The 24,496-nt window shown below is 44.1% G+C and overlaps 1 protein-coding gene across 1 annotated transcript in view; it reads left to right on the forward strand.

Annotated features, from left to right (window-relative positions):
- Nucleotides 1–22,565, forward strand: part of LOC122807566 (TM2 domain-containing protein 3-like) — a 588,231-nt gene extending 565,666 nt beyond the window's left edge. The window contains exon 5 of the mRNA XM_044078479.1: nt 22,474–22,565. Within this exon, the coding sequence (XP_043934414.1) occupies nt 22,474–22,565 (92 nt within the window). The remainder of the gene's footprint in view (nt 1–22,473) is intronic.
- Nucleotides 22,566–24,496: the final 1,931 nt, after the last annotated feature.

A 24,496-nucleotide genomic window follows, 5' to 3' on the forward strand; every position in this document is an offset into this window, starting at 1 on the left:
TTTTCTCTATTGTTCTCTCATCTGTTAAAAAATGATTTTTTTTCCATTTCCCTGTCGTTTCTTCTCTTGTTTTTTGGTGTACACTGTTCTTTGATAACCTTGATGTCCTTCAAGGGTGCATCTGCAGTCCTTACATATGGGTTGTCCTGCCTCAGGCAGCCCTTCGGTCGGCTGGATTCCAAAGTCTGGGTCCGGCGTCGGCTGATGTCGCCCCTTCCCCGACGTCAGAGCGCCTGGGGTATAAAAGTGTCAGCCGACGCCATCTTCCTCAGTCTTTCTTGCCGCATGGTGCCCAAAGCAGAAGCAGTATGCAAGTGTCGGTCGGCCAGCTCCTGTAACTTCAGCTACCGAAGACTTCAAAAAGCTAAGTACCCCGTTGGGGACTCTTTCTTGCCTCAGCCGATGTCAGATCAAACGCTTAAAGTTAATAATTGCTTGACTTGTGGGAAACAAATACCTCATAAGGATTTCCATTCCTACTGCCTCCCCTGCCTAAGCCCAGACCACGACGTCTCAGCCTGTACTGCCTGTGCCTCCTTTAATCGACGCACTCTTAGGCATCGGTCGGAGTTTGCAGAGGAATTTTGTGGGGCTAGTTTCTCTTATAAAATGCCGTCTGAGACTCCGACTTCTCATTTAACCAAGAAACGGAAGGACAAGGACCGACTCACGCGGACCGTGGTTTCGGCTGAAACCACTCCTAGGCCTGCCGCGAGTGTCTCGGCTGAAACAGAGTCCTTGGTACTTCCGTTCGTAGAAACCGCTCAACCATCAGCCTCTGTCCCGGAGGCCTTTTCTGAGTCGGTTATAGAATTACCCTCGGAAACCGGTGTTCAGGAACCTACCGACACCATTCCCCTAGACAAAACTACTCCAGCACGTGGGGCAGCCAGGCCCCCTGCATCCATGTCCATAAAAGCTTTCACTAGGGCTAAAGCTGCTAAGCAACAAAAAACTCTGCCTCCCAAGTCTATTTCTCAGGGATCCACTACAGGTTCTCAGATACTAAGTTTGGCTGAGGACCTTATTTCCTTAATTAGGGGCTCTCAGCCTCATCCGGACAGGGGCTCTCAACCCCCACTAGACAAAAGGCCCAGGGTTGAGTCTGCTGAACCTCAGTCCTCTGATGGCTCTGCTCTGCTCTATCAGACTACCAGGAGGAGGCCTTCACGGCCTACGAGGATTCTGATGCAGAGGAATCTATTCCCTCTGCCTCCCCTCCTGAAGAGCTGTCCTTTGGGGAGACCCTTCACTCCATGAGAGAGCATTTCCAATGGCAGGGCCAGGAATTCTCCAATTCCAGGAAGAGATTAAGGACTTTTCTTCATTTACCTCAGCATAGACCTTTGGCTATCCCTCCTGTTTTAAGTGTCATTGATGATGTGTATTCTGAGTCTAGCACTACCCCTGACACCCTTCCTCCGGCTCCTGTTAAACCCGATAGGTACTACAGGGTCCCGGACTCGCATCATATCCTTTACAAGGCTCACTCTGCTGACCCAGAAACTATTTCCCAGGGTCCTAAAGGGGTTGCATCTGCCACTACTAAAAATCCACTCCCCTCTGAAAGGGAGTCCAGGGCTTTAGAGAGCTGGGGTAAAAAAGTGTACACTTCTTCCACTCTGTCTGAGGGCTTTAAATTGTCAATTTCATATGATACAGTACCAAGAGTATTTGCTAGATGAATTGCAGAAAAAAATGTCTTCGCCTGAACCCCCTAGATCGTAAGTCACTTCAGGATCTGGTACATAATTCACAACAGCTTAGCAACCATTTCTTGCAGTGTGGTTATGATGCATTGGAAGCTTCATGTAGGTCAGCAATGACAGGTGCAGTCATACGTAGACATGCCTGGCTGAAGGAACAATCTCTGCCAGATCATGTTAAGGCTAAGCTTCTGGATGCTCCACTGGAAAAGCAAAAGTTATTTGGCTCCACTGCTCAAGAGGTCTTAAAGAAATTTGAGGAAAAGGCAACATCTGTACAGTCAAAGATTTCCTCCAGGTACAACCACCAAGATTCAGCAGAAATTGGCCTTCTAAGAATTGGTCCTTTCCAGAAGAGAGATTTCAAAGAGGCAAGAACAGGCGTGCCAGAGGTAGCGGGCAAGCTAGAGGCTCCTACAGAGGACGTCAATGGCAGCCTCCTAACCAGAGAGGTAGTGCAGGTCCAACAACTGCTGCACAAGGACAGACTCAATGACTTCACCTTGACCCTGCCGACCAGGGCTCAATTAGAAGCACCTTTGGGCGGAAAGTTGTCTTTATTCTCAAGAAATTGGCACAGTATTACAAGGGACAAATGGACACTGCAAATAATAGACAAAGGATACAGGTTCCATTTCCATACATTACCAGAAAGAAAGGGAATGCCAAACCTGCCACCAAATCAGAGGGCAGAGGCTTTGAAACAAATTGCCAACCTATTGCAAATGAAAGCTATAGAAAAGGTTCCTCTCGCAGAACAAGGACAAGGATTTTATTCCAAACTATTCCTTGTCCCAAGAAAAGAAAAACAATGGAGGCCTATTCTCGATTTGTCCACACTGAATACTTATCTCATTGTGCCAAAATTCAAAATGCTGACCCTACAGCAACTCCTTCCCATGCTGGGCAAGGGGTCTTGGCTGGTAACTCTAGACCTCAAGGAGGCATACCTGCATGTCCCTATCAGACAAAGTTGCAGAAGACACCTCAGATTTCTTGCAGGTTCAGAGCATTATCAATTCTCAGCATTGCCCTTTGGCTTATCTACTGCGCCCAGAGTATTCACGAAATGCCTGGCATCAGTAATTGCACACTGCAGACTTCAGGGGATTCATATATACCCGTATCTGGATGACTGCCTTATACAAGCAGACAGCCAACAAACCTTGGAAAAACATTTGAATTATGCCATCCGCCTACTACAGGCCTTGGGATACAGAGTCAACATTCACAAGTCAAGACTTGTGCCATCCCAAAGAATAACTTTTCTGGGTGCGGAACTAGATACAACCACCCAAATGGCTTTTCTCACAGAAGAAAAACAAAGACAACTACCGGATTAATTCAAAAATCTAACCAAGCAAACTCAAGATGACTGCAAGGAAAATCCTGCAGGCCCTGGGTTACATGGCATCGTGCATTCTTCTGATTCCACAAGCAAGGCTGCATATGAGAAAACTACAATGGTTCCTAAGGAGAATATGGTTTCAGCACAATCACAGCCTAGAAGCTTTGTTACCACTCATTCCATGCCTTCAAAAGGAATTCCTGTGGTGGGCCCAAGCAAGCCAAACAGGGGCCTGCCTTTCAGCAAACCAGTAACCAGCCAAACCATTACCTCGGACGCTTCAGACCATGGATGGGGAGCACATATGGAAGACAGATGCATCCAAGGTCTATGGTCTCAGAAAGAATTGCGCATGCACATAAACCAAAAGGAAATGCTGGCAGTGATTCATGCAATCGAGGCCTTCAAGCTCTTTCTACATCAAGGCCACCTGCTAATAAGGACAGACAATACCACAGTTATGTGGTACATAAACAAGCAAGGAGGTACCCATTCCTACCCTCTTTGCAGACTAGCAATGAATCTTTGGGAACTTTCCCTAAAACTCAATATAGAGCTGCAATCCCAGTTTGTGCCAGGAAAAGACAATATACTGGCGGACAGCCTAAGCAGAAATACCATGGACCCACGAATGGATGCTGCACCCAGACATCTTCCTTCAGATAACACAATCATGGGGGAGGCCGGACATAGATCTTTTTGCCTCCCACCACATTCATCAGCTGAAGAAATTCTGCACAAGGACATACCACCCACAAGCATGGAAAGTGGACACCCTCTCTTTCAGTTGGAATACTCTAACAGTGTATGCATTTCCACCACTCCCACTAATGACCAAGGTCTTACTGAAAATCAAGACAGAGCAGCCAAAAGTGATTCTAATAGCCCCGGACTGGCCAAGGCAGCACTGGTACCCACTGTTACGGAGCCTGTCACACACAAAACCATGGCCTCTACCACTATGGACACTCCTTCTGACACAGCACAATTACAAAACTCTGCACTCCAGCCTGGAAACCCTGCAGCTGACAGCCTGGAGAATACCTGGACTCCTCACCAGGAAAAGCTATCCAAGAGAGTGAAGGATATCATCATGGAAGCTCGCAGACCTTCCACGAGAAAGACATATTCAGCAAAATGGAAAAGATTCCACACTTGGAGCACCGCAAAGGGCCTAGATGCCACAGTGATGAGCATGGCATATATCCTGGAATACTTGGCAGACATGCTTCATAATGGCCTTTCTTACTCTTCCATAAAAATTCATGCTTCAGCAATTTCAGCAGAATACAATACTGATCCACCTGTCTTCTCTCATCCTCTCCTAAGGCAGTTTCTAAGAGGAATTAAAAACATCAATCCTCCAAGAAAACCACCAGTGCCTACATGGGACCTTAACTTCATGTTGGAAAAGTTGACTTTACCTCCCTTTGAACCAGCAGCATCTTCAGAGTTACAGTTCCTGTCTTGGAAGACTGCCTTCCTTCTGGCCATAACCTCAGCAAGAAGAGTATCTGAATTGCAGGCACTCATGGCAGTACAACCATTTCTTATTTTTTATCAGGACAGAGTCTCCTTGAGAACCAATCCTTCATTCATGCCAAAGGTGGTATCCAGGGTCTCATTGAACCAAGCTATTCACCTGCCTACCTTCTTTCCAAACCCACAAAACAAGGGAGAGAAACTTCTGCATACCCTGGACATTCACAGACAGTTACGCTACTACTTGGACAGAACTAAGACTTTCAGAAAAACTAACCAGCTGTTGGTAGCATATGCTGCAGGCATTCAAGGAAAAGCAATTTCCAAACAGACAATTTCAAAATGGATAGGAAATTGCATTCGATTCTGTTATCCTTATCATGGAAAAGCTGTGCCAGCTAGCATCAGACCTCATTCCACCAGAGCTACAGCCACCTTCACAGCCTTCTTAAGAGGGGTGGCTACCAAGGACATTTTAGAAGCTGCTACATGGAGCTCCGTGCATACATTTTCCAAGCATTACAATTTACCCTTATATTCCAGATCCATAGCAGGCTTTGCTACGGCAGTCCTGCAGGGCATTCTAGCTACACCATCATTTTCTTAGAGCCTACCTCCCCCAGCTTGGCTATGGTATTCTACCCATATGTAAGGACTGAAGATGCATCCTTGAAGGACATAGTACAGTTTTGTACCTACTATAAATGTAGATGTCTGATAGGTATGCATCTGCAGTCAGGTTTACCCTCCCTCCTTCCCCTCTGTGGTACTTCTTGGGTACTTATCCCTCTTATAGCTAGCTGGGGTTATCTATTATGGTGTATTTGTTTTATATTACTGTGCGTGCTTGCAATATTTTGTATTTCTACCAAATTTAGCCTTCCTTAGAGGGCACCTGGCATCTGGGGCAAGAAAAACTGAGGAAGATGGCGTCTGCTGACACTTATACCCCAGGCGCTCTGATGTCGGGGAAGGGGCGACATCAGCCGACGCCGGACCCAGTCTTTGGAATCCGGCTGACCAAAGGGCTGCCTGAGGCAGGACAACCCATATGTAAGGACTGCAGATGCATACCTATCGGACATCTACATTTATGGTAGGTACAAAACTGTACTTTCCACTATGGCTGATAAAAAGGGAATAATAGGATTCAGACAGTACAACCAATGTAATAGGAAAACGCCAAACTCTGACACCCATCCGTCTTGGGTTTACTGCCTGAGTGTTCTGCATTTGTCTGTTAAATCACCATGTGACATATGTAAGGGCTTTAGTTCCCACACTTTAAATGAGAGGAAAATAAGCTAATCCTTAAGGGTCTTTTCAAAAACTCCCTTTTTGGAGGCTATTTCTGGGTCGGTGGGCTCACCCCCTCCTAAAAAGGAACATAAATGAAGGAGCCATTCTGTTCCTTCTTTCCCCCATAGCACAGACTCAGAATCTTTGGAACTGAAGGCTAAAATCCCAAAATTGGCTCCAACAACCTCAGCACCAGGGCCTTATTCTCCCCTGTACTGTGCCGTCCTCTGTTCCATGACCTCAACTAACCAGTTTGGTACAGTCTTCTGCAACATTATCTCTAGCACCAGTCACTGTACCGGTCATGACCACTGAACCATCCACGTCTTTATCTTCTGCTACAGTTCCAATCTTCCTTTTGGCACCAAAAATAGTACTCCTAACTCTGGTCACTTCCCCCCTCCCCTGCACATATTGCTGGTCTTGTGACCACGGTGCTAAAAGGTGAAACAGCCCATCGGACCTGATACTTCCCACAGCAGATCCCTTTTTTGGGCAGAAATGCAGCCCCTGACTCTCCATCTGGGATATCAACTCACTCCTCCAGGAGTCATTTTGGAATTCATTGTGGTGAGATTTGTGGATCAGCTCCTGATGGCCAGAGGAATCGCAACTCTTTCTCAACCCTCCCTTCCAGCTGGAGCCAAGGGATTTTCTCCACAGACTCCATGTACTCCTTCGACCGTCTTGGAGGTGTTGGTCCTGACTCCACCTATCCTGGTGCCAGCCGTTTCAGTTCCATTGGTGGACCTCACCATGGCTCCTGGGGCTGTCCTTTGACCACCGACTCACTCGGAGCTAAGCCTTTCCCGGGATCATGACTGGGCTGCCGGCACCATGACCCCCTAGTACGGCTCCTGTTTTTTCTACAGCACTGTCCACTACAAATCCAGTTGTCTTGGTGGCACCAAGTCCTCTTGGGTCTCCTTCTCTGGAGGGTGGGCTCATCAGAGTGGGGGGTGACCCTGGTTCCGAGGTTGTCCTTCTCTGTTCCAGGCTCCCATCCGTCTTTGGGTGAGCCTGCTTTCCAGGTGATGGAGAGGGTCCTTGCCTCTACAGGTACACCGCTGGTCTTCCCCAACTTCAGAGTACCATACATTTCCCCCCTCTGGACAGCAACTGACACAATCCAGCACACTTGGACATTGAGCACAAGAGCCTCAGGATACCATACTGCAGGGCACCCTACCACAGGGCACCCTCTCTTCAGAGTCCTCCTGAGATGCCCCCACTGAGGAGGTACCACGCAAGAGATTGTGCAAGAGGAAGCATGTGGACTCCCCTGAGGAATCCCTTACCAAAGATGCAGACTACGGTGAGGGAGAGGGGTCCCCATGGTTACCCCCCGAGAAGGTCTCCTTTGGAAACGTACTGGAAATTTTAAAACAGCAGGGAGGCTGGAAGCCCACCAACCCCTCCTTTGAGGAGTCTGCATTCTTGCAGGCTTTTTGTGCTCAGCCCTTTACATCTTGAGTGACCCCGCCTGCAGACGAACTAGTTCAACAGGTCATGCAGTGCACCTGGAAGAGTCCTTACCATTGAACCAATCCCCCGGAGACCAGACAAAATTCTTTCCCCACCAGAAGACAGTCCACGTTGGTCTAAAGGTTTACCAGTAGATGCTATGGTGGTGACGGTGGCCACTAAGAGAGCTCGCCGAGGATAGCCATGCTGTCCATCCCCCAAACAGGGAGTCTCAGGCAATTGACAGGCTAGGGAAGCAAGTGTTTTCTTCATCGACCTTTGCTATTCGGTCCTTGAATTACTTAGCACACTTTACCAGGCTTCAGAGAGACCTAATCTCGGATTTCTCGGGAACCTTAGAAGGAGCAGTCTCTACTTCTGATTCGCAGGCCTTTACTGAGACCCATTCAGTGTCTGGTATGCCACGGGATGCTTCAACTATGGAGCCCGCGGATGTACCTTGGATGGGTCCGGAGCTGCTGTGCAGGCACTGGCTTCCGAGGGTGCATTCAGGCCTACGGACTTGCATATTAAACAGATGCCTCCTTCTTTACTTAGGCCTAAATCTTGATCCATGCCTAAAACAACAATGCCCAGACCACATGCTCAGGCCTCTATGCCTAAAAAACAAATAATGGCTGAAGATCTAATAACTCTAATCATGGGTAGCTAACCCTCCTTCTAAGAGGCCTAGGACTGAAGTTGAGTATGAATCTTCTGATCAGGATTCTGTTTTTTCTGATTCTTCTGATCTGGATTTGCCCTTATCTACTTATGAAGATTCTGATGCAGAGGACTCAATTCCTTCTGCTTCCCTTCCTGAGGATTTTTCTTTTGGGGAACCTTACGTATTCTAAGGGAGCATTTCCACTGGGAAAGCCAGTTTTTTTTCTGATTCAAAAGAGGCTTGGGGATTTCCTTCTCCTACCTCAGTATAGGCCTGTAGCTATTCCTCCTGTACTAGACATTGTTGATGCTTTTTCGGAATCTAGTTTGGCCCCTGATTCCCTGCCTCCTGCTCCCAGAAAACCTGAGAGATACTACAGGGTCCTTGAGTCCCAGAAGATGTTCTTCATGTTTCACTGTTGCAGTCATTACATTTCGGTAATCTGCTGGCAGGTTGCACTCAGTCGGCCTGATTTCCAAAGTCTTGGGTCCTGCGTCGGTTGCTGTCTCCTCTTCCATGATGTCAGGGGTATAAAACAAGCAGCCAACGCCATTTTTCTTTAGTCTTTCTTGCTGCGCGGTGCCCGAAGCAGAAGCATTTTGCAAGTGCCGGTCGTCCGACTCCTGAAATATTTGAGTTTGAGTTTCAGAACCGAAGTCTTCACTAAAGGTAAGTACCCCGTTGGGGAAACTTTTTTCTTACTCCATACCGATGTCCGAAAAAGTTAATAATTGTATTACTTGTGGGAAGCAAATACCTCATAAGGATTTCCATTTATACTGTATTCCTTGCCTAGGCCTTGATCACAATGTGCCTGGCTGTCAGTTTTGTGCTAGATTTAACCAACGCACTATTAAGCGTCGGTATAATTTTGCTTCAAAGTATTTTGGAAACAGATTTAACTACACAGAAATGTCATTGGATAGCAATCCGACTACCGGAGTACATAAAAAACGCAAAGAAAAGGACAGAGACAGTCTAGGTCCAAAACCAACGACGAAGCTTCTCCTAAGCCAGTCGCCGGTTCGCCGGTACTCAGGCGCTTTTCCAGCCCCTAATACCCGCTACTTTAGAGTCACAGGCACCTACCGAGACCCATGTGGAGTCCGGCACGCCGCGAGATACTTTAAAATATTGGACCCACGGATGTATTTCCCTCTGATGGGTCCGGAGCCGCTGAGCAGGCACCGGCTTCTGAGGGTGTATTCAGACCTCAACATTTTTATGTCAAACCAACGACAGCTGCAAAACCAAAGACAAAAGCAACTTCTAAAACTAAAAAACTGATGCATGAGCCATGTGCACATGCCGCTATGCCTAAAACACAGATGATCAAAATGTCTGAAGACCTTATTACCTTGATCAGGGGTTCCCATCCCCCTCCTGATAAGAGGCCTAGGCAAGACACTGATTATGATCTTCAGATCAGGTTTCTATTTCTTCTGATTAGGAATTATCTATACCTCCCCATGAGGATTCTGATGCCGAGGAGTCTATACCATCTGCATCACCATTCTGAGGATTATTCATTTGGAGAAACCTTGCATACTTTGAGGGAGCATTTTCACTGGGAGAGTCAAGATTTCTCAGAATCAAAAAAGAGGCTCAGTGATTTCCTTCTCCCTCAGCACAGGCCTTTAGCAATACCCCCTGTTTTAGACATTGTGGATGACGTGTTTTTGGAGTCTAGCTTGACCCCTGACTCCTTGCCTCCGGCTCCCAGCAAGCCTGACCGATATTACAGTGTCCCTGACTCGCTCAAAGTTTTATTTAGAAACCCTGCTGCTCATCCTGAAACTATTTCACAGGGTCCAAAGGGAGTTAAGGTCTCAACAGCAAAAAATCCTACCCCCTCTGACAAGAGATTCAAGGGCACTGGATAGATGGGAGAAAAAAGGTTTATACATCTGCAACCTTGGCAATTAGGGCCTTAAACTGCCAGTTTCATATGCTCAAGTATCAACAACATGTTATGGGATTGCTGAAACAGAAAATGTTGTTGATTTCTGAAAGTGCAGAAAATAAAGAATTGCAGGAATTATTGCATGCAGCTGAACAGGTTGGAAAGCATATGTTGCAATGTGGTTTTGATTCCTTAGAGGCGGCCTGCAGGGTCGCAGTTACTGGATCTGTGATTAGGAGGCATGACTGGCTAAAAGAGCAAAATTTGCCTGATCATGTTAAAGCTAAATTACTGGATGCACCTTTACAGCATGATACTCTGTTTGGTATTAAGGCAGAAGTGGTTTTAAAGAAAATGGAAGACAAAGCTAAGTCTATGCAAACTGTAAAAGACTTCTTACAATTGTAGCCACCAAGATTCAGTAGACACTGGCCTACAAAAAATTGGTCCTTTCCTGTGTCAGACAGAGCTCAAAGGGGCAAATCCAGATGCCCTAAGGGTTCCAGATACCAGGCACAGGATTCATATAGGTCAAAGCAATGGGGCGCTTCTACCTCCAAATCTGGAGGAGATAAAGCGCAAACCTACAGAAAACAGTCCTAATGACTTGCCTCTGCCTTCACCAAGCACTTAACCATTTGGCAGCACCCTTGGGGGAAAATTGGCACTTTTTGCTCAAAATTAGCAGTTAATAACCCAGGACAAGTGGGTGTTAAACATAGTATCACAGGGATACAGATTCCATTTCCATACTCTGCCAATGGCAAACGGTTGGCCAGATCTGCCAAAAAATCAATGGGCAGAGGCATAGAAACAGGTTACGTCCCTCATGGATATGGGTGCTATTCAGCCAGTACCAGAACAGGAAAGAGGACAAGGTTTTTACTCAGGACTGTTCTTGGTACCCAGAAAGGACAAGGCCTGGCGGCCAATACTGGATTTATCGATTTTGAACGCATACCTGGACATTCCAAAATTCAAAATGCTGACTTTGCAGCAGCTTCTGCCCATGCTGGGCAAGAATGCCTGGCTGGAGACATTAGACCTAAAAGAGGCATACCTGCATGTCCCAATAAGGCAGTCGTGCAGAAGATACCTCAGATTCAATGCTGGCTTAATGCATTACCAATTCTTTTCACTGCCCTTTGGCTTATTTAGTGCACCCAGGGTCTTTACAAAGTGCCTGGCACCAGTAATTGCTTTTTGCAGACAAAGAAGTAATACAAATATATCCTTACTTGGACGACTGTCTCATTCAAGCAGAGAACAAGGACTTTCTTCTTCAACACCTGGCGTTTGTGAAAAGGCTTCTAACATGCCTAGGGTACACAATAAACAAAAATAAATTACAACTGGTACCCTCTCAAAAGATAACATTCCTGGGTGCAAGTTTGAACACAACTGCCCAGATGGCTTACCTCATGCCAGATAAACAAAGGCAACTGACTACTTACTTCAAACTGATGGCAACAAAAAACAGTTATCTGCAAGACAAACACTGCAGGCTTTGGGCTTCATGGCATCCTGCATCCTACTGATTCCATATGCAAGACTGCATATGAGGAAACTTCAGTGGTACCTAAAAAAGTTTATGGAGTCAACATTGTCACAGTCTGGAAACAATGATTCCTCTCATTCCCTGCCTACAGCATGAGTTTCTATGGTGGGCAAAGGCCTGTCACCAAAACATGGGATGGGCCTTCACTCTCCCTCCTGCCAGCCAAACCTTAACAGGCGCATCAGATTATGCCTGGGGGCCCACATGGTGGAAAGATGCATTCAGGGCATATGGACCCCAAAACAAATGCATCTACATATCTACCAAAAAGAGATGGTAGCTGTTCAAAATGCCCTGACAGCCATCAAGTTCATAGTTCAGTACTAGGCTAACTGCCCTTGTGGGCCATTTTTAAGCCTAGCCAATTACCCCAAGTGAGAATCAAGCCCTGCACCTTGTGTCTGTAAGATAAACACCTTAACCATTATGCCAACCTCCCCCCTTAGTCAAGGATTTAATTCATCCAGGACAACTGCTGATAGACGGACAACACCATGGTTATGTGGTATATAAACAAGCAGGGGGGTACACATTCATACCCCCTTTGCAGATTAGCCATGGCACTGTGGGGCACAGCTTTGACTTGCCAAATACATCTTCAAGCTCAATTCCTGCCAGGAAAACAAAATACTCTGCCAAACAATTTAAGCAGAAACCTTATGGACCCTCACGAGTGGAAACTAGATCCACAAGTCTTCAGCATGATAACAAAGGAATGGGGGATCTCGGGCATAGATCTATTTGCCTCTCCTCAAAATTATCAATTGAAAAGATTCTGCACAAGGACTTGTCACAGACAAGCATGGAAAGTGGACGTCCTATCCTTCAGTTGGAAAAACCTATCAGTATACGCCTTTCCTCCTCTGCCCCTTCTTCCCAAGGTCCTACTAAAAGTCAGACAAGAGAAACCAAAGATGATACCGATTACCCCGGACTGGCCCCGTCAATACTGGTACCCAATCCTAAGGAACTTGTCTCAATACCCAGCTTGGACCTTGCCTCAAAGACCTCGACTACTGTCCCAGCAAAACAATCAGATCCTGAACAACCAACTCCAGATACTGAACCTGGCAGCATGGCTGATCATGTAGTTCTACAAACAACACCTCTCATTAAAGCTGTGATGGATGTCATTTTGGAAGCCAGAAGGCCTAGTACTAGAAAATCTTATGCTGATAAATGGAAGAGATTCTGTGCTTGGAATCGAGCACAAGGAACTGATACAGCAGAACCAAATATTCCTCGGATATTACAATACTTGACTGAGATGCTTGACAAAGGCCTATCTTTCTCATCAGTTAAAATCCATGCCTCTGCCATTTCGACTCATTACAATACAGAGCCACCAATCTTCTCTCATCCTTTACTAAAGCAGTATCTTAGAGGAGCCAAAAATATAAGGCCTCCTAGAAGATCACCAATACCTGCATGGGACCTCAATTATGTGTTAGAAAAGCTCACCCTGCCTCCATTTGAACCAGCTGCTACTGCTGATATAAAGTTCTTATCATGGAAAACAGCTCTGCTACTAGCAATTGCTCCAGCAAGAAGAGTCTCAGAGCTACAGGCCCTCATGGCTGTGGTGCCTTTTATCACCTAGATTCTGACGACAGTGCTGCGGTGGTGGTGATGCGGTAGCGTTGTCGCCTCACAGTTAGACACCCATTCGATTCTCAGAGCATCTTCTGTGTGGCGACATGCGTGAATGGGCGTTCCTTCGTTGAAGGTTGTGCGTTAGGCCCGGCAAGCCAGCACGTCAAAATCTACTGCCAATCATTAACAGACTGGAGTTCCGCTGTGACCACCCCTAACCGGGAAAAGCCGAAAGAAACAAACAAACCTAGATTCTGAGGACAAATCCTTTATGCCTAAAGTGGTTTCCATCGTGGCTCTTAACCAAACTATTCATTTGCCAACCTTTTGTCCAAATCCGCAGAACAAGGGGGAGAGAATTCTGCATTTCTTGGACGTACACAGACAGCTAAGATTCTACTTGAGCAGGACTAAAGCTCTAAGAAAAACTGAGCAATTACTAGTGACGTATACTGCAGGATCAGAAGGAAAGGCTATTTCAAAGCAGACTATTTCAAAGTGGATAAGCCACTGCATTCGTTTCTGCTACTTACACCATGGCAAACCTGTGCCCAAGGGCATTAGGTCTCATTCCACCAGAGCAGCAGCAGCCTTTCTCAAAGGAGTACCAACCAAAGACATTCTAGAGGCTGCTACTTGGAGTTCTGTTCACACCTTTACCAAGCATTATTATTTGCCTCTCTACTCTAAGTTCAGGGCAGGCTTTGCCACTGCAGTTCTGCAGGGCCTTATAGCCACACCTAATGCTGTTTAGCTCCAGCTTTCCATCCATAGCTTTGGGATTCTACCCAAATATAATGACTGCAACAGTGAAACACGAAGAACATAGTACAGTTGTGTACACTTACCATAAATGTAGATGTTCGAGTGTATTCACTGTTGCAGTCCAGGTTACCCGCCCGCCATCCCCCTTTCATTCTGGAGTTTATCTTTCCTTCTCTATCTTCTACAGTCTATGTGGCGTATTTGCTTGTAGATGATGATAAAGTTTATATTGATGCATGTATATATAGTTTTTATATATATATTTTTTTTGCTACCTTTTTGGGGGCACCTGACATGTGGGGCTTGAAAAACTAAAGAAAATGGCATTGGCTGCTTATTTTATACCCCTGACGTCATGGAAGAGGAGATAGCAACCGACGCAGAACCCAAGACTTTGGAATTCAGGCCGACTGAGGGCAACCTGCCAGCAGATTACCCAAATGTAATGACTGCAACAGTGAATACACTCTAACATCTACATTTATGTAAGTGTACACAACTGTACTTTCCTTTTTAAAAATCCTATTTCAGATCCAGAGACTATTTCTCAGGGGCCCAAGGGCATTAAGGCTTTTACTGCTAAAAATCCTACCCCTTCTGATAGAGACTCCAGGGTGCTGGATAGATGGGGTAAGAAGGTTTACCCTTCTGCAACCTTGGCCATTAGGGCTTTAAACTGTCAGTTTCATATGTTAAAGTATCAGCAATGTGTTATTGGACTGCTTAAACAGAAAATTATGTTGATTCCTGACAGTGTGGAAAATAAAGAATTACAGGATTTTAATGCATTCTGCTGAACAAGTTGGAAAACATACTTTGCAATGTCGTTTTGATTCATTACAGGCCTCTTGCAGGGCTGCTGTTACTGTGTCTGTGCTCAGAAGGCATGCTTGGCTTAAGTAGCAGTCTTTGCTTGATCATGTTAAAGCTAAATTGTTGGATGCTCTTTTAAATCAGGACCGCCTGTTTGGCAACAAGGCTGAGGAAGTTCTTAAAAAGATGGAAAATAAAGCTTAATCTATGCAAACTAAGATTTTTTTACAAGTTTAGCCTCCTAGATTTAGTAGGCACTAGCCCTGTAAGAATTGGTCCTTTCCAGCCCCTTCCAGGTCTTCTCAAGCCAAACCCAGACATAGCAAAAACCCCAGGTTTCAGTCCCAGGGGAAACACATCCACTTCCAAATCTGGGAATAAGACACCCCCCCCCCCATGATAAACTGTCTCAACGACTTCCTTTTAAAATTTCCAAGCATTTCTCAACTGACTGCCCCTTTGGGGGGAAAGATTGCTCTTCATGCAAAGAATTGGGAACTCATTACCCAGGACAAATTGGTTTTAAATATAGTGTCCCAGGGATACAGATTTCACTTCCACACGTTGCCAACACCAAGCGGGTGGCCGAACCTACCCCCAAATCAGTGGGCAGAGGCCCAAAAACAAGTACTTTCTCTCTTAAGCATGGGGGCTATTCAACTGGTACCAGAAGAGGAAAAGGGACAAGAATTCTACTCGAGACTTTTCCTGGTACCCAGAAAAGACGATTCATGGCATCCTATCCTGGACCTGTCTACTCTAAACACCTTTTTGGAGATTCCAAAATTCAAGATGCTGACTCTTCACCAAATACTTCCTATTCTAGGCAAAGATGCCTGGTTGGCAACACTAGATTTAAAAGAAGCAAACCTGCACATCGCAATCAGGGAATCTTGCAAAAGATGCCTACGCTTCAAAGCAGGCTACAGGCACCATCAGTTCTCTGCACTGCCCTTTGGCTTATCTACTGCACCCAGGGTATTCACAAAGTGCCTAGCTTCAGTTATTCCATTTTGCAAGCAAAGAAATATTCAAATATACCCATACCTGGATGATTGTCTAATTTAGGCAGAAAGCCAGACATGCTTTTGAATCATCTGGCCTTTGTACAAAGGGTTCTAACTTGTCTGGGGTACACCATAAACGAGAAGAAATCACACCTGGTACCCTATCAACAGATTATATTCCTCGGAGCAAGCTTGAATGCAACTTCCCAGATGGCTTACCTCACGCCAGAGAAACAAATTCATTTGACAACCTACTTCAAACAAGTGGCCACAAAAACCCTGCTATCTGCAAGACAAATACTGAAAGCCTTGGGGTTCATGGCCTCCTGCATTCTTCTAATTCCATATGCAAGACTGCATATGGGGAAACTACAGTGGTATCTAAAAAGCCTATGGTATCAACATTCTCGACCTAGAAACAATGATTCCTATCATACCTTGCCTACGCCTAGAGTTCCATTGGTGGGCAGATGCCTGCCACCAAAACAAGGGACGACCTTTCACACCACCCCCTGCCGCCCAAACCTTAACGGACACATCAGACTATGCATGGGGGGCTCACGTGGAAGGGAAGTGCATTCAGGGCAAATGGAACCCAAGTCAAATGCACCTGCATAGCAATCAAAAAGCTGTACAGAATGCTCTGACAGCCTTCAAGGACCAAATTCTTCCAGGAGAACTAATGGTAAAGATGGACAACACCACTGTTATGTGGTACATAAGTAGGGGGGTACACATTCTTACCCCCTCTGCAGACTAGCCATGGCATTGTGGAACACAGCTTTGAGCTACAAAGTGCACCTACAAGCTCAATTCATGTCAGGAAAATTAAATACACTGGCAGGCGGACTAAGCAGAAACCTCATGGACCCAAACGAGTGGAAACTAGAACCAAGGATTTTCAACATGGTGACAAGCAAATGGGGGAGCCCAGATATAGACCTGTTTGTTTCTTCTCAGAAATACCAGTTGGACAAAAGTTGCACAAGGACTCCCCACAAACAAGCCTGGAAAGTGGATACTCTGTCCTTCAGCTGGAAAAACCTATCAGTCTATGCCCCCCCCCCCTCTGTCTCTGCTCTCCAAAGTACTACTAAAAATCAAATGGGACAAACTAAGGATGATTTTGATTGCTCCAGACTGGCCATGCCAACACTGGTACCACTGCTCAGTGTGTCAGTTATCTCCCTGGCACCTGCCTCAGACTCCTTCCCTGCTGTCTCAGCAGGAGAACCAGATTCTACACCCTCAGCTTCTAACACTGAACCTTGCAGCCTGGCTAATTACTTACTCTCCTTTACCATCCCTCAACAAACCTGTGATGGATATAATTTTAAAGGCAAGGAGGCACAGTACTTAGAAAATCTTATGCTGAAAAATGGAAAAGATTCTGTGCCTGGAACCAGTCTCAAGGGATGAGCACAGCAGCGCCCAATTTACCTCAGATTTTACAAAACTTAACTGAGATGCTTCACAAGGGCCTGTCTTTTTCTTCTATTAAAATCCACGCCTCAGCCATTTCAGCTCATTATAACACAGAACCTCCCCTCTTCTCTCATCCACGGCTCAAACATTTTCTCAGAGGGGCCAACAATTTGAGACCACCCAGGAGAGCTCCAATCCCAGCCTGGGACCTTAACTTTGTCTTGGAGAAACTTACTCTACCTCCTTTCGAGCCAGCTGCTACAGCAGACTTAAAATTTATTTCTTGGAAAACAGCTTTCCTTTTAGCAATCACTTCAGCTAGAAGGGTATCTGGATTATAGGCCCTTATGGCAGTGGAGCCTTTCATCATCATTCATCCGGACAGGGTGTCCCTCATCCTTCATGCCCAAGGTGGTATCCAGTGTGGCTCTTAAATAGGTCCATTCATTTGTCTACCTTCTTTCCTAACTCACAGAACAAAGGGGAACGGATACTGCACTCCTTAGATGTGCACAGATAACTTGGATTCTACTTGAACAGGACTAAACCTCAAAGGAAATCTGAACAACTGCTGGTGGCATTTGCTGCAGGGACAGAGGGGAAAGCTATTTCAAAGCAAATCATTTCAAAATGGATAGGCCACTGCATTCATTTCTGCTATAAGCACCATGGAAAACCTATCCCACAGGGCATCAGACCCCATTCTACTAGGGCTGCATCTACCTCTACAGCCTTTCTCGGGGGCGTCCCTGCCAGGGACAATCCTATAAGCTGCTACCTGGAGTTCTGTACATACTTTCACCAGGCATTATCATTTGCCAATTTTAATTCCAGAGCTGGCTTTGCCACTGCATTCTTGCAGGGCCTTATAGCTGGTCCTAATTCTATTTAATTCCTCCTCCCAACCTTAGCCTTGGGAATCTACCCAAATGTAATGACTGCAACAGTGAGAGACAAAGAACATAGTACAGTTGTGTACACTTATAAATGTAGATGCTCTAGTGTATTCACTGTTGCAGTCCTGGTTACCCTCCCTCCAGCCTCCTTTCTTATTTTGGCTATACCTCTACTCTACTCTCCCTTACTATGCTCAAAAAGCTTTTTGGTGTATTTGCTTTTTTGTTGGAGGTATATCCTTGTAATTATAGTTTTAATTGCTTCCCATTAGGGGGGCACTTGACATCCGGGGCAAGAAAAACTGATGTAATGACGTCTGCTGCATGTTTTATGCCCCTGACGTCATGGAAGAAGGGACAGCATCCGGCGCAGGACCCAAGACTTTCTTAATCAGGCCAACTGAGGGCTACTGCAAGCAGATAACCCAAATGTAATGACTGCAACTGTGAATGCACTCTAACATCTACATTTATGGTAAGTGTACACAACTGTACTTTAAAGCCCATTCAACCAGAGCAGTAGCAACTTCTGCAGTTTTTCATGCTAGATCATCCTTGGATGACATCTGTGCAGTGGCCACTTGGTCTTCTCCACATACTTTTATCACTCATTACAAATTGGATCAGGTCTCGAGGAGATGGGCATCATTTGGTTCAATGGTGCTTAAGAACATTCTTCCATGAGAACTCCCAAGACTAAAGTAGCTGGGGACTCTGTCCCACAGTCAAGGATTGAGTGAAGATGGACAACGTCAGATAAACAAGTTATGTCTTACCATAACGTTCTATCTGTGTTGTCGATCTTCACTAATCCTTGACATTCCCCCGTCCTTCCCCCATCCTGAGACTCTTAATGGACCAAATCTTCCATGGCTGACTTCATATTATGAACACATATCTGGTGTCTGACTATTATGTTTATTATTATTATTTCTATAATTTCTGCAGGTCTGTCTGTCACTATGTTGGGCAAACTTGATCTGAGGTAATTTTGAGAGGAACATTGTGGGTAGAACCTGGCTTGAGCGTTTGGAAGGCGCGAGCTGAAGTAAACAGCTGAGTCAGTTCCGAGGCTCAGAACCAAGCCCACAGTCAAGGATTAGTGAAGATTGACAACACAGATGAAATGTTATGGTAAGACGTAACTTCTTATTTTGTTATGATTCTTTATATCCAAAAATTATTACAAATGATGGCGGTGAAATTAAAATATATAATTTTTCTGATTTTACAGTGGACACTTGTTTAGCAAACTGTTGGCTTAGGGTCTGACTTTTGTCTCCTCTAAGAGGGCTAACATTACACACAAGTTGAATGTTAGATTAATTTTTAATGAAACTCCTTGTGTTCTTTCAGGGTTGAAAAATTGCTAGTACATACAATCCACCTCTCTGCCCTAGTTTACAATTGTTCGAAAAAATATGTGAGAGAGTTGACCCTGGGTTCCACTAATTATCTACAGGTGGAATATGTTTCTAAAGAAAAAAATTAAGTACTGAGTGAGATTAAGGCATGTGGCTAAGGGTCGTGAAACCTGATAAGGGGGGGGAGGGATGGTAATTATAGATGTGGATGATAAGTCAATAATGGAGTTAATATTAAATTCAGTGCCCAAGTTAGTATTAATGAATTAAACCAAGCACAGAGGAAAGTAAAGGGTCAGTTAAATGACGTTTGAGGGCAGGATTACTTTAGATTAATTAAACTATATGTTTATGCCCTCTCCTGTTACCCCTGTTGTTTTTGGGAAACCTAAAATACACAAGTCTAGCATTAACCCACCTATGAGGCCAATAGTGGATGGCAGGGGTCCCTTACTAGTGCCTGTGCTAAATTCCTGGATCAAACCCTGAAATACCTGTTGGAGGAAGAAAACCAAGTGTGTAAAGACAGCTGGGATTTTTTTTTACGTAAGATGAACTGGCTAGAATTTTTTGAGGAGGACGTTTTAGTCACTATAGATGTGAAATATTTGTACTCTGTGATCCCATAAGAGGGGTGGAACAAAGTAAACTTAACTTGTATGAGGAAATACTTGAAATTATTTTGAAAAATTGTATTTATTTTGACGGTAAGATTTATTTGCAGTTGGAGGGAGTGGCTATGGGTTGAAATGTAGGGCTATTATTTGCAACATTGTCATGGTCAAATGGCATAAAAGGTTCATTTTTAATGGGCAGCTGAATAATTATGTTAGATTTTATATTTGATACCTTGATTTGTTTTTAATTTGGAAAGACACTAAGCAAGGACTGGAGTGTTTTATAAAATATATTCATACAACCACCCACTTTTGGAGGTTTACTATGCAACCTGACAAAGATAAAATTTCTTGTTTTGCTATCTTAGAGAAAAATTACGAAGTTAAGATATATTGCTAAGATTTATTATAAACTCACCTACTCCCAACACCATTTTACACTATTCGAGTAGCCAACACCATTTTACACTATTCAAGTAGCCACCCATAACATCAGAAGACGCTGATAGTTAAAGGTCAGTATGTAAGAGCAGCTAGAATGGTAAGAGTGATTTTATTAGAGTGTGGTTTTATGAACAATATGTTTTTGAATGGGGGGTTCCCTAAAAAAATGATTGAAGCATTGTTGTCGGAGTTGATAAAGAGAAGGGATGGATCGTATGCACCTGTCCTGGCTAAGGGGCAAGAAACACAGGGGAGATTTGAGTGGCCCTTTTTTGTACGACTTGCACATACACAACTGCATTTATTACCAGTTTTAGTATGGATAGTGCAGTTGTCCGGTGGGTTCTTAGTAAGAATTGGAATTTCATTAGGGAAGATGGTGAAATAGTATCTAAATTGCAGGAACAATATAGAAGAAACAACTTGAAGGGTATTTTAGAGAAAGGAAATGAATTTGGGCAGAATAAGGTGTGGTATGAAGAAATGTTGATACAGTCCACAATGTAAGTGGATTAGTGTCTGGAACAGCTGTTCTGTTTTGGATAAAATATTTTATTTTAATGGCGAGTTTAATTGCAGAACTGGGGTGGTGTATTGTGCTTTGTCAGTGGATGCAGCTTGTTTTGCATAGATAAAACTGAACAGTCTTTAAGGTCTCTAATATATGAACATGTATACGGCATTAAAAGAAGTGCCCTGGCAAAGCATATTTTAGTTTACCCTGAACACTCCTTCAAGTTTGTCATTTTAGAAAAAGTGGACGTAGGGAAAGGGAGGTGGGGGGGGCTTGGCAAGTACAGTTAGAAATAAGGCAATTGTACTGACAGCTCTTTTTCGATGCTTTTAAGCTCCCAAGACTTAATGACAACTGTAATAATATTGCTTGTTTGTTGAGAATGAAAGCCCCTTGAGAGGTGAGTGTAGTGTACTGTTATTACATTTGGTTTATATGCAGAAGGTTCTGGGTTCAGTTCCCAGTAGAGGTGATGTAGATAGTTTGTTTTTGATGTTTATGTCTTAATGTATATCCTTGTATAATATTTGGAGTACTTTGCTTAATATATTAGGATGGGGTAGGAAATTAATGAATTTATAAATATGCTTGTTACTAATTTTCACTTATGGTTTATTAGTTTGTAATATTTATAAAGCTGTCTGTTTAAACTTAATATTTTAAATATATTTATAAATGATTTTTGTATATCTGTTTAAGTAATTAAAAATTAATTATATGTTAGCTTTTTGGAGCTAATGTTTTAATATTTAATGTTTTTGAACACTAGCTCTCTAAATCTAGACAAGTGGAAACATTGCAGCTTCAACAGAGGTTATTTAAAGGTTAAGTTGGGTGTAGTTTGTTTAGATTAATATGAAGAAGTGTTGGAGAGTACCAGGATAAAAGCTCTAGTATCTCGCTTTATTTAAGGACTTTTATTGTTTTTAAGTGTGAGTTTGTTAATAAACCTACTATAGGAAGTTTTATCCATGCTGGACTTGCTGCTGTTTTTTTCTGCTGGTAGCTCTGTGGCTCTTGGATGTTCTTCTGGTGTCTTGCATTCAGTAAGCCTGTGATATGATTTGTTGAGTGTAGTTGGATCAGTTACTCATTTTGTTGAATTTCAACATTAATAAAATTTAATTTGTCAGATTTGGGTTAACAGGTGAACACCCTATGCTTACTTGTAGGGACTTCCCCTTCTGCATTTACTTTAGCATTCTCTGATCCACACACTCTTGAAGTTGTCACATTTTGACAAAGTGGTCCATCTAAGAAGATGCACTCAGTGAATAATATATTTACCTGTCATAGTTAATAAAACATCTGTGATTTGGAACCATCTTTACAGACTGACATTTTATTGTTTCTTGACTAATTGCCTTACTGTGTACCATTACTGAAGAATGGAAAATGACAAGACAGGCGACCTTTTCTGTGCAGTGCTGAAGGATACAGTCACTTGGTTATAGGAAGAAATGGCTTGTATAGTGTACTAGTATGCAATTTTGAGCAGTCCTAAGTTGATGCTCATCTTTAGGTAAGGGTAATGTGTTGTGTTGCATTTTTAGGACCAACAAAAGTGAAGGAAAACTTCTTCAAACATTTTATGTCCTTTTTTCAAAGGTAACAGAGTATTTCCCAAGATGCTGCCTTGCAACTGGACTGGAGGATACAAATGGTCTACTGCATTGGCTCTGAGGTATGTTGTGGATTAAATTAATCTGAAATGTTTTCATAGTTTTTTCCTTTGTCCTTGCATTAAGTAGGACATGCATAGGCTTACAGTGTAGTGCTGGTGTCAGATATGTGAGCACGTCAGCATGCATTCTTTGGTCAGAATTATTCTTGTGAAATCCATGGTTTATGCAAGAATATTGCATAGGAATATAGGGCTCCTTTTTGAGTTATGAGACCAGTCTGAACTGCTTCAAAAATTACTTTTGGACAATTGCAGTCCATGGTGCACGTCATTGAAAGCCCGATGTTCTTCGTGTTTCACTTTTGCAGTCATCACATTTGGGTTATCTGCTTGTAGTAGCCCTCAGTCAGCCTGATTAACAAAGTCTTGGATCCTGCATCAGTTGCTGTCCCATCTTCCATGATGTCAGGTAGTCGGGGGTATAAAGCATGCAGCCGACACTATTGCATCAGTCTTTCTGGCCATGCGGTGCCCGAAGCAGAAGCAGTTCGCAAGTGCCTGTCGGCCGACTCCTGACATTTTCGTTTTCGAGTTTTAGAACTGAAGTCGTCAACTAAGCTAAGTACCCCGTTGGGGAAACTTTTTCTTGCGCTAAATCGATATCCGTAAAAGTCAATTGTATTTCTTGTGGAAAGCAAATACCTCATAAAGATTTTCATTCGTACTGCATTCCTTGCCTAGGCCCAGACCATGACGTACCTCGCTTTCAGTTTTGTGCCTTATTTAAACAACAAACTATTCGTCTGTATATTTACGCTTTCAAATTTTTTGGTACACTGTTCAATTATCCAGATATGGCTTCGGTAAGCCATCCGACTACCGACATTCCGAAAAAACGCAAAGATAGAGAGAGACAGACCTCATAGGTCCAAAGCTGCCGGTGACTCTTCTCCTAAGCTAGTTGCCAGTTTGCAGATACTCAGTGAGGTGCTTTCACAGCCCCTGATACCTGCTACTCTAAATGGGCCTCAGTAGAGGCCTGCGAATCTAGAGTGTGGTATGCCAGGAGATGCTTCAACTGTGGAACTTGCGGATGTCTCTACTTTGGATGGGTCCGGAGCCACTGTGCAAGCACTGGCTTCTGAGGGTGTATTCAGGCCTACTGACTTGCATATTAAACAGATGCCATCTTCTTCTTCAATGCCTAAAACTCGATCCATGCCTAGAAAAGCAACGCCCAGACTGCATGGTCAGGCCTCTATGCCTAAATAAACAAATAAGAATGGCTGAAGACCTTTATTACTTTAATCAGGGGAAGCCAACCTTTCCCCTCTAAGAGACCTAGGACTGAGTTTGCTTATGATTCTCCTGATCAGGATTCTGAAATTTCTGATGTTCATAGTGTTACACTGCTGCAGTCATCACACTTGGGTTATCCTGACGTCAGGCGGTCCCGCAGTTGGACAGAGTTCCAAAGTCTTGGTCCTGCGTCGCTTCTTCCCTGACGTCAGTGTGCCAGGGATATAGAAGATGCATTCGGCGCCATTTTCTTCAGTCTTTCTTGCCGCGCGGTGCCCGAAGCAGAAGCAGTTCACAAGTGCCGGTCGGCCTACTCCTGAGATTTTCAAATCGAATTTCAGACCGGTCTTCATAAAGCTAAGTATCCCGTTGGGGAACCTTTTCTTGCCTCAGTCCGATGTCAGAAAAAGTTAACAATTGCATTTCTTGTGGGAAGCAAATACCTCATAAGGACTTTCATTCTTATTGTATTCCTTGCCTAGGCCCAGACCACGACGTCACAGGTTGTCGGTTTTGTGCTAGGTTTAATAAACAAACTATTAAATGTCTGTTTGATTTCGCCCGACATTATTTTGGTAGGAAATTTAATTATACCATGCCGTCGGAGCAACCGACGACTGGAATGCATAAAAAAAAACGCAAAGATAAAGACAGGCAGCCGAGATCCAAACCGGACTCCGAGGCCTCTGCTAGGCCAGTCGCCGGTAC

Source organism: Protopterus annectens, chromosome 7.part1 (genome assembly GCF_019279795.1).
Source record: "Protopterus annectens isolate FY-2018-M chromosome 7.part1, PAN1.0, whole genome shotgun sequence".
Lineage (NCBI taxonomy): Eukaryota > Metazoa > Chordata > Ceratodontiformes > Protopteridae > Protopterus > Protopterus annectens.